At 34.9% G+C, this 18,824-nt stretch overlaps 1 protein-coding gene across 4 annotated transcripts in view; it reads left to right on the top strand.

Moving 5' to 3' along the window:
- CACNA2D1 (calcium voltage-gated channel auxiliary subunit alpha2delta 1) overlaps window positions 1-18,824 on the top strand; it is a 499,056-nt gene that overhangs the window by 257,887 nt on the left and 222,345 nt on the right. For all 4 annotated transcript variants that reach the window (XM_082632141.1, XM_082632142.1, XM_082632144.1 and 1 more), the window contains one exon: window positions 7,579-7,638. In XM_082632141.1, coding sequence (XP_082488267.1) covers window positions 7,579-7,638 — 60 coding nt within the window. The remainder of the gene's footprint in view (window positions 1-7,578; window positions 7,639-18,824) is intronic.

Genomic DNA, 18,824 nt, shown 5'->3' on the forward strand with positions numbered 1-18,824 from the left:
TCCTTTTTTTTAACCCCTCCATAAACTCAAGTAGATGAACTGATGCTAAGTTATTTTACCGGGTTTGGTAGAATTCCTCAAGTCATTGGAATATATTTTTCTAAATTAAAATTGGATTTTATTTTTTAAAAAAACACGTTTTCTTTATCTTGGAATCAATTTGGGACTACCCTGCTAGAAAAATGAAAATGATTTGAAAAAAAGAAAGATAATAATTATAATTATGTGCTCATGTTTCATGTCATTAAAAGCAGAAAGTCTGCAAAAGTATGCTTTAGGCAAGCATAAGTAAAACATAAAAACAGAATTTAGTCATCTGTGTAAGAGTGGGCTTGCTAAGCCATAGAACCATATTGAAAGGGGATTGTCATGTCTTTGGATAAGTTACCTTGCTTAAGTGTTAATTTAGCATCTTTCAAACTGCATGAGTAGCGCCTATGAGAACAGAATGATGGTCTCTTGATGGAGAGATGGAATAGGTAGGACTATGTTTACAAATAAGGCCTGTTCTGTGTTCTGACGATAAGGATGCAGTAAATGCATAGGCTTTTGGTGCTGAAAAGGGCGCTTAGAGATGGTTCCAGCTTTGCTTCCCTGAGGGTTCTTCCCTCCTCCATGCATTATCTTTACTTTCCAAAACCACCAGCAAACCATTTCTCGAAACTCATTGACATTAACCAAATCTCTTGTCCAATCTAAACCATCACTTGCAAGGGTGATAGGTTTCACTTTAGACAAATCATTCCCCCCATGAAGCCGGTGGAGTTTCTCTTCAGTATTCAACCTGCATGCAGCCTATTAGAAAGAAGAATCAACAACATCAGTATCAGAAAACGTTCACATAATGAAAAAAAATGCATGCCACACGATGCCAGAGGATACAGACAAATTCATTTATAGTGATTGCTGTGGGTAGGGAAATTCATCAAGGGATGAATAAGGTGAACTTCAAGGTTATTTGTAATATTTTATTTTTCACATTAAAAGTTATAAAGCCAATTTTAATTAAAGATAAAAATGAATTCTGTGTGATGAATTCCAGATTGTTTGTTTCTATACTTTTCAGTGCTTTTAATCTCCTCCCAAACCAAACAAATAAAAAGACCTAAGGCTAAAACTTGTCATTGGCTAGCAGTACTCATTCTTTTTAGAATCCTTCCTGTTCTTTATTTTTGAGACATTGCCATTCTTGATAAAAGCAATATTTTAAAAAAATTATTCACCATGTCACTGATTCCACTGTAACTAAACTAAAACTAACAAATGTATATTGTAACCATTAAGAAAGCATCTGTCATGGGGCTTCCTGGTGGTGCAGTGGTTGAGAGTCCGCCTGCCGATGCAGGGGACACGGGTTCGTGCCTCGGTCTGGGAAAATCCCACATGCCGCGGAGCGGCTGGGCCCGTGAGCCATGGCCTCTGAGCCTGCACGTCCGGAGCCTGTGCTCCGCAACGGGAGAGGCCACAACAGTGAGAGGCCCGCGTACCGCAAAAAAAAAAAAAAAAAAAAAAAAAAAGAAACCATCTGTCAAACACTGATCCTATGATGTTAAGTGTGTGTGTGAGTGTATGTTATATAGGATATGATATATGGTATATGAATGTGTGGCAGTTCCCTTTAGAAGCAGGAACGGAGTCCTGTAGTTTTTCCTAAACACTTCTATGTAGCAAGTGCTAAGTAAATGTCTGTTGAATAAGAGGAAATGCACACTGTACTTCTTACCCTCCCAGTCAGGATGTATACTTACCTAGCGATCACAGTCATCAAGTGTCAAAACGTGCCAAAGGTAAAACTCGTCCTAGTTAGCCTATTCAATTTTTATAACTTTTCTCAAATCCCAGTTTCCAGCCTGGCTTCTTTAGCCAATAGATCTTTTTCAAAGTACCAATAATGTTCCTTTATAAAAACGTTTTAAACAATACATAAGTATAGCAGGTGTGATTTTTAAAAAAGTATAAAGCAATTTCTCTACACGTGAAGATTTTTATACTAAGCTCCTTGTTCACTAGGATATACCAAGTTGTTAGAAGGCTTTGGTAGAATTCTGCTGGGTATATATATTTATATGAATTTAAAGAAACATTGTTTATATGTTGTTTTATGTGAATTTAAGTGAACATTTTGCATTGTTTCCCATTATTTGGTGAAAGTTATTAGAAAGAAAAGAGGGGCTTCCCTGGTGGCGCGGTGGTTGAGAGTCCACCTGCCGATGCAGGGGACCAGGGTTCGTGCCCCGGTCCAGGAAGATCCCACATGCCGCGGAGCGGCTGGGCCCGTGAGCCATGGCCGCTGAGCCTGCACCTCCGGAGCTTGTGCACCGCAACGGGAGAGGCCACAGCAGTGAGAGGCCCGCATACCGCAAAAAAAAAAAAAAAAAAAAAAGAGTATTTTTACTTTTTAGATGGAACATTATACTAAATATTCATGGAGTTATGATGTTATCTTTTCTATTGAGGTCTTCAAGCTTTCTATCACCTTAAGAAATGCAAAAGAAATGTCACACCTCAATCTTTTTTTTTTTTTTAATATTTCAGGAAATAAGATGAGAAAGCAGAACATAATGATCACCTCTCCTTTCTCATTTTATTTGTAGTAAAAATAAAATGAAATAAACTGAAGAACTCATTTTATTGACTACTGTATTAAACTAAATTGCATTTGCTTTTGGCCCACCCTATAGTTCCATAGATAAGAGCTTTCTTGCAGAGCAAAATACAGTGAAAACTTAGGGGTCATTAAGATGTTTTCATTCATTTCACTCACTTATGTACATATTGAAGTGGTCATCAGTGATTACAGTTCTAACATTCTGTTCTAGGTATTTGTAAGATTCAAATGGAAGTAAAACTTTGAGTTTATAATATGCTAGATATTGAGCATACCAATAGAAAATAGATCAAGTAAATATTATTGTTAAATGCTGAAAAATGTTAAGTCCATAGCAGCACCAAAATTTTACCCCAGATCTGATTCAAAAGCTCATGCTTATTTTAACTATAGCTCCAAAATTATTAATGGCACCTGTACACTTTTCTTCAGAACACAGAAGTCTGTTCTTTCCCATGTTTGCTATTTTCAATAGATATTGTTAGGCCATTCAAATGATTATCCTTATTCCTTTGATATGTTAAGAACATTTGATGAAGATAAGGAAAACCTGTCAACAGAGACATAATATAATAATTTGTTCATCTTTATTGGGTGTTAACTATTTGAACATTAATCATATAACACACACACATATTTTACTGGTAAGTCTGTTGTGGATAACTATTACCTGCTTATTAGAATGAAAAATCTTGACATACACTAGCCAAAGAAATCATTTTGAATTAGAGATGTTTCTTTGAATGATATTTCAATTCTTGATATTATTAATATAAGTACCAACATTGTTGGAGTCTAATGGAACTGTCATATGATCCCTGAAGATTTACTTTCAAAACTAGCAAAAGAAAATTCTTTGTAATTAAATGTTTCAGAGAACTTTATCTTTCATCTGCAATAAACATACAGTCTAGGAAGCAAGTTATTTACAGATTTAGAAAATACTCTTATTTCCAAGAAAAAAATACATTTAAGTATTGTTCAGGAGAATGATAGAATTATTTCTTTTTATACTGTACAGTTATACTGCTTTTATTAAACTTTCATATCACTTGCCAGATGCAATGCTAGTGGAAGAGATAAAGATACGACAAAAAGGTGAAGGTTGAGAATGAATAGGCCTTCAACAAGGGAGCTGATCTTTCTCTGATCTGATAAAACCTCTCCCATTATCTATTTCTTTCTTTTTTCTTTTTATTTTTTTCCTTGCAGATCACTGCATATCAAGAGCTTTTTCTCTCATTAGCAGCATTCTCTCAGGATCTGAGGGCAAGACTTATGTAAAGATAGTTTCCAAATTGATATATGACATGTTGTGCTGTTTTTAGAATTTGCCTTGAGAAAATTCTAAAAATTACTGGGAAATTTTCCATTAATCTGAAATAGTTTTCTACCAGTGTTTTTTATTTTGATACTACTATGTCTTCATGTATTCTATGAATGCCAAGTGATGTTAACACTTTGATGGGTTTAGTGGGAACTAAAGATTGGTCTTGTGGAATAAGAATAAGCTTTGGAGTCGGAAGGCTTATGTTCAAGTCCATTTTGTTAAACTTGTGAGTCCTTAAAACTCTTTAAAATGATTTTTTTTTATTTTAAATGCTCAAACCAGTAGGTAGGTAGGGATGTACATATTATTATTACCTTTATGACATTGTATATATACTTATCATTTCATACCCAAAGGATTTGCATATATACAAGTACTGTTTCATTTACAATAAAGCCGTATAATGAAACTTTCTCACTAACCTTAATATGAGCAGAATTTTCAATTTTCTCTTGTAGGTATTTATGCTGAGCTGGGTTTTTTGTTTCTATCTGGTTCTCTGTCTGGTTTAATGTTTGATACTATATTAAACTGTAGTATGAATTAAATGAGAAAAGATACATTTTCTTTTTCTGAAGTAGGTTATTGCTATGGGTCTATATATATATATATATATATATATATAGCTAACTATGGAAACAGGGATGTCCTACTGAGCAAATATTCACATTTTATTAGGTAGGAATTTTATCAGTCTTAACACAATTTGCCTGTGGAATTTAATGGTAGGTCATTGGCTTTAAAAATCAAATGTCACTTGACTAGAATAGAAGTTAATTAGGGACTTGCAGTGTCCAGAAGACATGTCAGTTTTGTATGAGTCATGACTAGCTGGTCTTTTGCCACAAGAAAAAGCACCATCAGCAACTATTTGTATCACTCCCCAAGGTAGGCTAAGTCTCTAAAGTTCTGTATTTTGCTTTGTCGTGAAATCTGCTAGGTAAAAAAAAAAAAAAAAAAAAAAAATTATTAATTTCTTCATGAGAAAAGAAGATAATAGTAGTGCATTTTCATGGTTATGTATCCCTAGATTTCCAAGCTGGGGATATAATATTTAGCAACTTTCCAACTCTAAACTAACCTTTTAAAATACATTTTCTTTCTTATACATAACTACAGGTCTTTAGATTTCTAAAACTATCTCAGAATCTTGCAATAAATATCATTTACTTGATAAAATTAGTGTTTATATATATTAGAAATAAAGATGATTTGGACTCTTCTCGCCCTGAGAGAATTGTCTGATTGTTTGTGACCATTGTTCATCCCTCTTTAACTTTTTTTTTTTCTAGAAGTAATTAACTGTGATGATTACTGTCACTCTGGCTTATTAAACATGGATTAAGTTCATATTATAAGCCATGTGATTCTGGGTCAGATCATTAAGTTATACCTTCTCCTCCTCTCCAGAGTAGAGAACAGCATGGTTGAGTTAGGGCTGGTATCTTGCAACCACGTATGGCCTTGTGGGTGAATGCCCCCCAATGTGTTTTGTTTGTTGGGGTGGCAGCCTCCTTCTGTGAGTCTCGTGAGGAAAACATGTTAATATCCCTCTTCAAGACATTTTAGAGTTATAATATTTCTTAATCTAAAAAAATATTTACTTTATTTATATTTTACCCAGTATTTTGTTTAAATTCACAAAGTGCTTACTTTTATTATTGGCCCCCATACATATGAACAATTTAGTTGTTCTTATGTGGCCTGTTAAAAATGAGGGAAGACTTATATTCTGAATTTTGTCAAGAATATGCCTTTGTGTTTATTCTCTCATTCTGTCTTTTCTTTTTCTATCTACCCTACTAAAGTTTTCCTATAAAGAAATGGCTTCCATTTCCATTTGTTTTGCCATTTTATTCACTTTCTTGCAACATTTTTCACACGGAATTTGAGTTTCCAAAAATATTGTGATAAATATTACTGAGATGTATACATGTTTCCCTTGGTTTTTCTCTGTTTAGGTTTTTGACCTTGTAGGGATAGAGAACCTTTTCTGGGTTACTCTCCCTGGTACAGTATCTTACATTTACTAGCTTCTTTTATGCTCCCTTGCTGTCTAGTAGTTGATAAACTGAAACCATTGTCATTTAAGCACACTGGAGAATTTTTCCTTTAAATTAATTTAGCTTAGGGATTCTTAACTTGAGATTTCCCACTTGGCAGTATTTTTTTAGTCATTGGTAATACCTATGTAAGAGTTTAGAAAAATGATTATAATATTAAATAAGAGGGAATAAAAGCCAATACACTATTATAAAACTAGTCGAAAGGGATGTTTCCATTCCCCAGTGTGGGCTAGACTTCCACATCAAGAGCACACACTGAAGTATAGTTCATAGTGAAAGATCAAAAACGTGAATCAACAAACCACTATGAGATTATACTTTTCTAAACCCTAACCTGATCATTTCTATCTCCTAATAAATGAGTTTAATACATTTATTATATTTACTGATATACTTGTCCCATTTTGCCTGTCTCCTAGCTGTGTGGGGGGCAGGCTACAGGTGAACTCAGTACTCAAAGGGACACAATTTACAAATGGAATCTTAATTGTCCTTCATAGTTAGATAGCTGACATGTATATTTGCTTACTGTCTGCCAGGCACTGTTCTAAGCACTTTATATATAGTATCTCATTTAATCCTTTCAACAACCCATGAGGCAGATCTTGACATTATTCCTATTAGAAAAGGGGAGGAGAGACTTAACTTTTCCGAAGTTTGCACAGCTAGTATGCAGCAAGGTTGATATTTAAACTCAGGCAGTCAGGTTTCAAATCTGTTCTTAATCACTAAATGTTACTGTGTCTTGTGAAAGTTTAGCACACGGAGAACATAATAACACTGGAAAGTACAAAGAGAAAACTCTAAAAACTATTAGACAAGGGGGAAAAAAAAGAATTTATCCACAGAAAGTCATTAGCAGGCTGACAATAGGCATTTCATCTCCAGCTGAACCTAACGAAATAATATTTTAAAAGTTCTAAAGGAAAATAGGTCAGGCTAGAATTCTCTAATGGCTTTGGCATATAAGAGTGAAGGGGAAATAAAGCCTTTTCAGATGTGTGGATTATGATTGTTTGTTACTCATGGGTATTTGAATAAACTCTTAAGAATGTACTTTAGCAAGGAGAAAATTATTACATTTTTGTGGCTTTTGGTAAAAAACTAAAAATGCTACTAGGAAGGTGCCTATACAGCACTTAGCACATATTTATTGATTCTCATTGTTATTTCCTTTCCAGTTATATAGAAATATATGCTGTAAAGGTATTTATGAAAAGCAAGATTCTACTAAGACTAATATAGTGATCAAAGCTTTAAAAAAAAAAAACAACAAATGAAATGTTAGTCATTGATAGAAAGCACTCGAAGTGGACACTACTGCCAGTGATGGCAGAGGTAGTCAACTTAACGGTATTCAAGAATACTATGCTATTTATATTACTGAAGAGTAAATACATATGTATCAACTTTAGTAAATTAAAGTATTATATGATTTAGAATTTATGAATCACGAATAAGGAATCTTTTCTTTTTTATGGGTCTTAATAATTGATTTGAAAACCCAAGCACTGTATAACAATTATGTATTCATATGGTCATTTGAATTCTAAGATTTCTTGTTTTCTTTCCAGCGCCTGGCTTTGGAAGCCGAGAAAGTTCAAGCAGCCCACCAGTGGAGGGAGGATTTTGCAGTAAGGACCCTTTTTAACCACTTGATTTAATAAGTACATCGATGTTTTGTGTTTGGATAATTATGATTGCATTTAAATTTTTTTTTTAGTGATGGACTCTTAAGGTATTATGGGACCAAAAACAGCTAGCTATACTTCGTTCTTTAAAAAAATACTTTGAAATATTCTCATACTGAAAGGTATTTATAAAATTAATAACAGAAAAATAACATTAAATTATAGTATTTGAATAATCTTTGTAGGTATTATGAATATACTAGTTGAAAAACAAGTGAAAGAAGTGACACGCATATTGTAGTCACTTTGACGGTGGGCAATGCAATTAAAGTTAGAACAGATGCATTAAAGCCTCTTAAAATTTAATTTGCTCCACATTAATTAGAAGTTATCCTTCGTCTGCTCTGGCCTGCTTTTAGAAACGTCAGCTGATATTAACTTCTGCACGTATTTTTTTGATAAACTGCTTTTGTGCTCCAAGAGTCACTGGGCTAATTATACAAATTGCAGAAATTCTTCTTGTGATGAGTTCCTTCCCTCCTTCCTTCCTTCTTTCCTTCCTTCCTCCCTCCCTCCCTCCATCTCGTCTCTAGCTATCTGTTATATCTTCTTACATCCATGGTACACAATGAAGAAGCCTGATCTTAATAGTTAAAATACTTCTGTTACATATTTGAATTGTTGCATTTATAGTGAAAATATCTTTAGTTTCTTTTCTTTTTTTTAACATCTTTATTGGAGTATAATTGCTTTACAATGTTGTGTTTCTGCTGTATAGCAAAGTGAATCAGCTGTATGTATGCATATATCCCCATATCCCTTCCCTCTTGCGTCTCCCTCCCACCCTCTCTATCCCACCCCTCTAGGTGGTCACAAAGCACTGAGCTGATCTCCCTGTGCTATGCAGCTGCTTCCCACTAGCTATCTATTTTACATTTGGTAGTGTGTATATGTCCATGCCACTCTCTCACTTAGTCCCAGCTTACCCTTCCCCCGCCCTGTATCCTGAAGTCTATTCTGTATGTCTGCATCTTTCTTCCTGTCCTGTCCCTAGGTTCTTCAGAACCATTTTTTTTTTAGATTCTATATATATATATATATATATATATATATATATATATGTCAGCATACAATATTTGTTTTTGTCTTTCTGACTTACTTCACTCTGTATGACAGACTCTAGGTCCATCCACCTCTATACAACTAACTCAATTTCCTTTCTTTTTATGTCTCAGTAGTATTCTGTTGTATATATGTGCCACATCTTCTTTATCCATTCATCTGTTGATGGACACTTAGGTTGCTTCCATGTCCTGGCTATTGTAAATAGAGCTACAATGAACATTGTGGTACATGACTCTTTTTGAATTATGGTTTTCTCAGGGTATATGCCCAGTAGTGGGATTGCTGGGTCATATGGTAGTTCTATTTGTAGTTTTTTAAGGAACCTCCATACTGTTCTCCATAGTGGCTGTATCAATTTACATTCCCACCAACAGTCCTTTAGTTTCTGATCAAAGAAAAATTCCAGACAACTCATTTGGGGGATGTTAACCCCCCTCGCCCCATTTAAAATACAATTAGAGTTTGAGTTAGAGCTTGATAATACTGTTCAGTTGTCTTTGAATGTTTTCCAAGACAGCAATCTCAGATTTGAAGGTAAGAAAGTTGTGGTTCAATAGAACACTAAACTGAGGTTTAGGAGTTGGCACTTTTACTTTGTGTTTATGTGATTTTATTGTCTATCAAAGGAAAATATAGAAAATGATACTTCATTCACTAATAATATAGGATAACAGTTGAATAGTATTTCATGCTTGATGATTCTGTTATTATTTATTTTTACTGTCTTTTCCACAAATTTATATTTCTTAAGCAAACTCTTAGTCTACTCAGTTGAGACTCTATTTGACTGTCAGTTTGATTCTTTCAATTGAATTGATCATATTGCTTAATTTGTTAGTATCATGTAGGTACTGGCTTAATCCACAATTGTTTGTTATAGGTTCATTAAGAAAGATCAGTTTGTCATCCATAATATATAAAGAAAAAATCAGTGATTAAGTTAAAAACACAACCTTTCTGAGTATAGAGGACACATTTTCAGCTCATCCAGTGAAGATTTTACAGTGCAGTTTGTTGCTGTTAGATGTAAAGAAAGTAAACCTGCATTTTTTTGTGTGTCTTGAATAGCCTCAAAACAGCCAAAGTAATTTATCCCAATAAATATCCATTCAAGAACTAATAATTAGTGACATTTACTTTTCTTCTCCATCTTAGAGGTGGCATAGTACAAGCAGTGTAAAGGCATAATAGTTGTGAAGTTAGACGTTTTATTTTGCCCAGTCTTGGTATATAAATTGGCACTGTTTTAGTTTAAATCCTCAGTACTTCTGAGAATCCAAAAAAATCATTAAGTTCATCAAATCAGATTGCATAGTATATAGATTCTATTGCTGTTTCAAAAAGCTTTTCTTGCATTAAGGGAATTTGGTAATGTTTCATGTAGTCATTTATTGGTTGTATGTCTTTTCCAGCTTTCTAGGGAGAAATGGTGTGTTAAAAGTAACTTTACAAATAGGAATGTAGTATATAAAGTTTCTGTTCCAGATATATTGGCTCATTAACACTAAGTTAACATTTTGGCAGTGATTTATTTTTCCTTACAAAAGTAATGGATGACCACTGTAGATGACACAGCAACTCTCAGTGTGTGCTAGCCATTACTCTAATTTACTGAATCCAAACCATCATCAATTGTAAGGCTAAGAAAGAAAAAAAGAAGCTAATTAAATTGTGATGCACCAACAATTTTAAGCAGTATTCATATTTGTTGGATGTCAAAATGTGTAAAAATTTACCTTGAAATGTAACTCCTTTTATCTGTTCTCTCAGTGCCTATATCCAAACAGAAGTACTGCTAGGAAAAGTCATGCAAGAGGACAAATCAGTTCCACAATGACACAGATACCATTACTAGATCTTCTATGGTTAAATAGAAAATAAATTGTTTACCCAGTAAATGTTAGGAGTTCTTAGCAAATAGTCATCACCGTGTGGGAGAATTCTTGAACAAATTCTGCTCTAAATTTCCCCTTAGATTACCTCACAATTTATTTAGGACTTGTGAATGTACTGATTGACATTAGAAGAGACTGTTAAAGGGAAAACAAATTAGAGAATTTTAGAGCCCTGTCAACTCATTTCCCCAGTACCCTTCCTGATGGACTATAAATGATGTTCACAGGACACATATCTGTCACAGTTTTCATGTTGACAATTGATATTTTCCCTAAAGTCTTTACAATAGCACTTCCCTTTGAAATACCGTAGGTGATAGTTGAGATAGTAGTGATTTTATATTTGAAGAATAGAACCTGAATGAAGATTGCCTTCAAATTCAAATAAGTAAATAGTGTAAAAATAAGAGACCCTTTTTCCCTTTTTCCTTTTTTCTTTTCTGATAAACTAGATGATGCTTCAATTCATATACATACAATAAGGTTAAACACATCCTTCAAGACCATAATAAAAATCAAATTCATGCATGGTTGGAAATTAGAAATCATCAACATTAAATGTCTCTTTATTTTGTGATTACCTACAAAACAATCAGAAATTTTGTCAATATCTTAACCAAACATTTTAAAATGTTTAATTTGAAGTTAAATGCTGCCATACTCCAAAAGGTCCTTCTTTTAAACTTTATAAGCCTTTTATCTTTTAAGGCATTTAACTGTATGCATCAGTGCAATATTTCTTTAATGCCACCCTTTAATAATTTAACACTAGGATGATTTAGAAGGCAGAAATAATTTCCTAAAAGGTACATTAACATTTCAAAATGAAATATAATATGCCCATTCTTCCCTCTGGTATAAGTAGGGAAGTTTCATTAACATTACTTAGGCAAAATGTTGATTAACATTCTGAACTCTGTAGTGTAGAGAAATCTCAAGAACAACAACAAAACGCAAAGCACTAAAATGCTGGCAACAAGTAAGGGCTCCTGTAATTCACACTCTCCCTCAGCTCCACTCAATTCCCAGTTGGATGTACAATTGAGGGAACAAAGGGCATACACTCTAAATGGATCAAGATTTATGCCGTCATGCATTTACAAGTTCAAACCAATATTTGTAAATAAGCTGTGTCTACCAGCTGCCTTTCAGGTCTGCATGCAACTTACTGGCATTAAAGGGCACCTCTCATGTCACTTATGATGGACAAATAATTTTATTAAGGGCAGGTGGGAGAACGAAAAAGGAGCTTGGAAAATTAATTGTTCTGCCTAAAATAATTGCTATTATTTCTACCGAACAGATCTTTTCCAGTTGCTTTTGAAATCTCTTTTGATTGCATTGCAATGGTTGGTTAACTAAAGCAATTTTGTTTCCAACTAAGCCTGCGATATTAATTGTACGTACACATGTATAAACATAAGGGGTGCCTAATTTGTATTTTAATAAGTAGGATCTTTATGTATGGCTTATTAGCATCAGCTTGTTATTGTGAATGCTGGGTACAGACAGTCTAGAAATTGGGCAGTAAATAAAACATTTAGGGAGCCCTTTTTAGCTCCAGCTTCACAGAGAAGCTAAATTAGATGGTGGGAATTTTTCTAGTGAAGTTGAATGTTATTGAGTGTTAATCAGGCTAATTTAGTTCTCCTAATTGAGTTTTAATTATATACATATATTTTTTAAAAATTACCTTACTCAAATCATATTTTGAAATGTTGCTTTAAAAGTTGTACTATGTAGGGGCTTCCCTGGTGGCGCAGTGGTTGAGAGTCCGCCTGCCGATGCAGGGGACATGGTTTCGTGCCCCGGTCCAGGAAGATCCCACATGCCGCGGAGCGGCTGGGCCCGTGAGCCATGGCCGCTGAGCCTGCGCGTCCGGAGCCTGTGCTCCGCCACGGGAGAGGCCACAGCAGTGAGAGGCCTGCGTACTGCAAACAAAACAAACAAATATATATATATATATATATATATATATATATATATATATATATATATATATATATATATATATAAAACTTGTACTATGTAGAATTTTGTGTTTATATGAGTTAAATTAATAGGCACTGGCATTCTGTATTTTATTATTTCATCTATCCTAATCATTTCATGAAATAACATCACCTCTGTTGATTTCAGCACAAACAATTGTGACTATGGGAACTATGAAATCATACTGTATTTATTTTGGTTACAAAGTATAAAGAGAAACACTATTCTAAATTATAATTGTGCAGGTTCAGGATACGAAAGTGCTGGCTTTTTAGGAATAAAAAGTGGGGAGTACATGCAGACAATGGAATATTATTCGGGACTAAAAAGAAATGATCTATCAAGCCATGAAAACACGTGGAGGAACCTAAAATGCATATTACTAAATTAAAGAAGCCCATCTGAAAAGTCTACATACTATATGATTCTAACTATGTGACAGTCTGGAAAAGGCAAAACTATTGCTAAGAAAAAAAAAAAAAAAAAAAAAAAGACAATCAGCCCCAAATGGAGACACATATGCTAAGCCCCACATCACCAAACCATGACTTAACTTACAGTTTCAACTCTCCTAGAAATGGAATCTTAAACCAATTGGTCAGGAATTACCTGATGAGCCTTAGTTAGGAATCTGCCTGATAGACCCCTGCCATCCTCTAAAGGACAGTAACCTTGCAATAACCAACCTGCCCTTTTTGCCTAGTACAATTTCCTTTTCTCCACTCTCTTCTGCTGTAAAAGTCTTTCATTTTGTACAGTTCCTCAGAGCTCCTTTCTATCTGATAGATTGGATGCTGCCTGATTCAAATTGATTTTTGCTCAAATAAACTCTTAAAATTAAAAAACGGGAGGGGGGAGTGGCATTGTCTTAATGAATGAATGAATTTAATAGATTATCAAAATGATTTTAGTCTCTAGCTGGATTTAGTCTTTCTTAGTTTCTACATTTGGTTGAATTGTCCTTTTGGAATCACGAGCTTACATGTTATGCAACAGTTCTTATGTGGAGAAACAATCCATTTTTTACTATTGTTTTTCTTAAAGAGTTTTGTCAGTTTCTCCTCATCATCAAGATAGATGAAAAGGAGCCACAATGCAAAACTGATTTACCCTCAAATTGTGGGAAACAAGTTTAGTAGAAAAGAGCCAGGCAAATTCATGGTACCATATTCTTTTTGCTTACACATACATATAAATGCCCATGGTAAGAGCATTATAAGATAGCAGAGTAGAAAATAGTAACCGTGGGCTTTAAATTATTAATTATCCTGGATGATAACCCCTCTCTTTTGTTTCTTATGTTGAATAAAAGAAGAAGCAAAATATTTATCCAGTAATTACCTAGCCAATAATCTTGGTTTTATTTTTAATAATGTTTAATATGTTCTAATGATCTTCCTGTTCTCAGTATTATTTCTTTTACAATGAAGGTCACATGATAGCACATGATGATACGTTAGAACTCCCTAAGTAAGACATCATGACCGCATGTCCTGGGATAATGCAAACTTAGATCTAAGTGGAGCTGGGTAAATTTCTTTCTTTCTTTTTTGTCCCGCTCTCAGGAAGGTAGAGAGGAGTTAGAAAAGGCAGGCGTCTCTAACTTGGGAATTGGGGAGGTGGGTGGGGTCTTTATGTTTTTCAAGTCTAATCTGTTGCCTCAGTGTCCTGGTATTGAGCTGATGAAAACATAAATTATTGGGAGATTCCAGGAATTGCTGCCAATATTCTAAAAATTGTAGCCATGAAGAACACACAAATTTCAATACCTCATTGATATTTAAGCTAGAGTTATTTATTGCCATCTGCAGGTATCAAATTGTAGTTGTCACAAGAGAGCTTTTGAACTTAGGTATTTCATTAACCTCTCTATAACTTAAGCTACATTTTATTAAAAATTTTGGACACCACTTATTTGCATTAAGGTGGGGTTTACTCTATTAAAAATGTCTCAACCACAAAAGAAATAAAAAGATGAAGAAAACTGTATAAGCATTACAAATTACTGCATAGTCTACAAAGATTTGCTCTATAAACTTTTGTCCACTTCATTTCCTTATTTAAAAATCTTCAGTTACTTTCCATTTAGCATAAATGATATACAGGCCCTTCATGATCTGACCCCATCTTATTTTTCATACATTTCTACTGGAACATTTCCCCAGCAGCTATTACCCTTCTCCTGAAATTCTGAGTCCCAAACAGAGAAAATTATTTGATGGTTCCCTAAGACAATATTCTTTCCTTCATCTTCAGACCTTTTGATAACCTCTGCCTAGAAATCCCTCTCATCTCTCCCCAATTTCCTTTTGGCTTTGATCCAACAAATCTTGGATTTGTTGTCTGTTTTATATGGCCCTCTAATGTCCAGTATGTATTCATATTCAAGTATGTACTCCCTGTATAATTTTCCATTTTCCACATTTTTTCAGCACTAAAATGTAAACTTCCTGGGGATAAGAACTTTAGCTAAAGCATTACTAAAAAAACTGTAGTCTAGTACAATGCATAATAGACATAATAGTACAATGCAGTAGCCTATAAGTAATTTTTAAATTAAAAATAGTTACTTGTAGTGCTGAGGTATCTATTTTTACTCTAAACATTTATTGTCAATTTTACTGGATATTTGCCCATAGCTGTGACACAGTTACAGAACACTGGGCTTGGAGTTATGCAAATCTATACTTCAAATGTTGGCTTTGCCACTAACTTGCAATGCAACTTTAGAAAAATAACAGTCTTTTGAATATTAGTTTATGTAAAAACTCTTAGTTCTGGGGCTTCCCTGGTGGCGCAGTGGTTGAGAGTCCACCTGCCGATGCAGGGGATGCGGGTTTGTGCCCCGGCCCGGGAGGATCCCACATGCCGTGGAGCGGCTGGGCCCGTGAGCCATGGCCGCTGGGCCTGCGCGTCCGGAGCCTGTGCTCCGCAATGAGAGAGGCCACAACAGTGAGAGGCCCACGTAACACACACACAAAAAAAAAAAACAAAAAAAACCAAAACAAACAAACAAAAAAAACTCTTAGTTCTGTAGTCTCCACCAGCATAATTATTTTTGTAAAATGCTCTGTGCTTGCCCTATTTCCCTACCAAGGAAGATATTTTCCAGAAACCTTGTGGTATGTCTCAGGTGTTCATGCACAGGTTGACACAAGTCCCTGGATGGCTGTTTGCCTAGTCCAGCAAGTATCTGCCAGCTCCCGTGACTATGGTGCTCAATTTGCTATCATTGCTCCAGTGAAAGAATACCACTCTGCTTAGGCTGCTGTCAACTGGTGCATCCCAAACTGCAAAGCACTTGAACTTGAGTCATAGTGTACTCTGTGAAGAAAGAGGGTGAATGACCCTATTTCCAACCATAGACTTCTTTTCAAACCTAGATAAATCATATTTTAATGTACTATTTAAAAAAGTCAAAGTTCATAAGAAAATCCACAGTGAACAAAATATTAAATTTATTTTTCTTAAAAAATTTCATTGTGATAAGAACACAACATGAGACCTACCCTCTTAACAAAGTGTACAATACATTATTGTTGACTACATGTACAATGTTGTACAGTAGATCTCCACAGCTATTTATCTTGTGTTGCTTAGTTGAAATTTTATGCCTGTTGATTACTAACTCTCATTTCTCCCTCCTCCCCAGCCCCTGGTAACCACCATCCAGTCTTTGATTTTATTAAGTTGACTATTTTAGATAACTCATGTAAGTGGAATCATGCAGTATTTGTCCTTCTGTGTCTGCCTTATTTCACTTAGCTTAATGTCCTTGAAGTCCATGCATATTGTCTTGTAGAATCATCTACTTTTTAGAGGCTGAACAATATTGTATTATATGTATATACCACATTTTTTAATATCCATTCATCTGTCGATGGACATTTAGGTTGTCTCCACATCTTAGCTACTGTGATTAAGGGTACAGTGAAAATGGGAGTGTTAATAATATTTCTTCCAGATCCTGATTTTAATTCTTTTGGATATATATCCAGAAGTGGGATTGCTGGATTATATGGCAGTTCTAGTCTTCACTTTCTTGAGAAACTATACTGTTTTGTGTAGCGGCTACCATTTTGAATTCTCACCAACAGTGTGCAAGAGTTCCAGTTTCTCTACATCCTTGCCAATGCTTGTTGGTTGTCTGATGGATTAAAGACTTAAAGGCAAAACCTGAAACTCTGAGACTTGTAGACCAAAACATAGAGGAAAAGTTTCATGACATTGTTCTTGGCAATGATTTTATGGATATGATACCAAAAGCATAGGCAACAAAACCAAAAAGAAACAAGTGGCACTGCATAAAACTAAAAAACTTCTGCACAGCAAAGGGAACAATCAACAGAGTGCAAGGCAACCATGTACCTGATAAGGGGTTAATCTCCAAAATGTATAAGGAACCCGTACAACCCATTAACAAAAGTGACAACCCTAGACAGTTTTAATCATCAGACTCTGAAGCTAGTTCTCATATTCTCATTTATTTAATTCTCCTCTCAAAGGCAGAAACACCTTTCCTTAGGAGTCTGTGAGGAGACTTATTTTTTACCTTATCCTCATTTCATTAGTGTCCCTGTGAACACTTGTTTATTTATTTTTTTTTCCTTTTTTTAGGAAACAGTCAGTCAGCCTCCAGCAAATGAATGCATGAAAACAGATTTCTGATAATTTTTCAGATTTAATCCTGTATTGTCACAGCTCATGTTCAGCCTGGAAGGCCTCTATTGGAAGACCTCATACATTCATATTTCCAAAAAGTTTTTTGAAATTAAGTGAGATAGTTTATGGGAATATACTTAGCACTTTGAAAGGTCTTAAAAAATGATAATTTTAATAGAGGAGACACTATCTCCTAGATTTATTTGTTTTGAGAAGTTGACATATTGCTTTTTAATGATTAAGGGTAACTGGTTATACCTTCTTAAGAAGGAAAATATACATTGCACATAATAGGCATTGGATGAATGCTTTTTGAATTGACTTAAACCCATTTTTCTTACATTCCATTTATGTATTAAGACTGCATTCATGAAGAATGACTACATTTGGAAGTGACAAGTACTCAGCATGAGACTAACAAAATTTTTTATTCTTATCGATGTTTGTCTTTATGTCTGTATGAAGTTCTGGTTTACTCAGTGCCTAAAACAGCCCTGGAAGATCTTTGCAGAAACAAATCAAAACAAAACAGCTGTATCTAAAGAGATCTTTAGGGAGTACAGACACTAATACATCATTCTATTTACTGTAGATCCTTTAGGACTGAGCCCTGGGGCAATAACTCTATTCTCAGAGATAATTTTTATCTTCAGAATAACATTAGAAGTTGGAATAATTTCAACTTGATGGAATTATAGATATGTTAATGGCTTTGTTCCTATTGCTATGGGAAAGAGAATGTTTTAGGAATTGAAGAACTGGCGTAGAGAGCTTTTTTCCTAAAGGATTGACACCATAATGATGAAACTTGGTACTTTAAAATAAAGCAACAAAGTGTAAGATGCAGGCAATTAATGTAGGTCATGGGGTTTAGTCACTAGTAGGATACATTTTGACTTTGGGAGCCACCTAGGAAAACTGACCATGAGAACTGAGGGCTTATTACACTAATTTCAGTAGAGGGATATTATATGTCCAGAATATAGGAAAGCTGTTGAAATAAGGGTCTGGATAATGTTGAGAGTGTGGATATTGCAATCAAAAGCTTAGTCAAAAAAATAAGTCTCTAAGTAGATGGAAGATATTTTTAAGAGGTGTCCGATTTAAATTTATAGGTTAAAGAAAAAAAAAAAAAGATGGGCCTCCCTGGTGGCGCAGTGGTTGAGAGTCCGCCTGCCGATGCAGGGGATACGGGTTCGTGCCCCGGTCTGGGAGGATCCCATATGCCGCGGAGCGGCTGGGCCCGTGAGCCATGGCCGCTGGGCCTGCGCATCCGGAGCCTGTGCTCCGCAACGGGAGAGGCCACAACAGTGAGAGGCCCGCATATCGCAAAAAGAAAAAAAAAAAAAAAAAAAAAAAAAGACAAGAAAACCTAGAGAATATTCATCTACAAGTTTAAAAAAGTATGTAACTAGACTTGAGTGCTGGACCTGATTACATATGATAAAAATGCTATGGGGATTGAGGGGAATAGCCAATTCCTCCATTCATGCAAAATCGCTACTTCTTTAAAGT

This window comes from Mesoplodon mirus (genome assembly GCF_964341445.2).
Source record: "Mesoplodon mirus genome assembly, chromosome: 9".
In the NCBI taxonomy this organism is placed as follows: Eukaryota; Metazoa; Chordata; class Mammalia; order Artiodactyla; family Ziphiidae; genus Mesoplodon; species Mesoplodon mirus.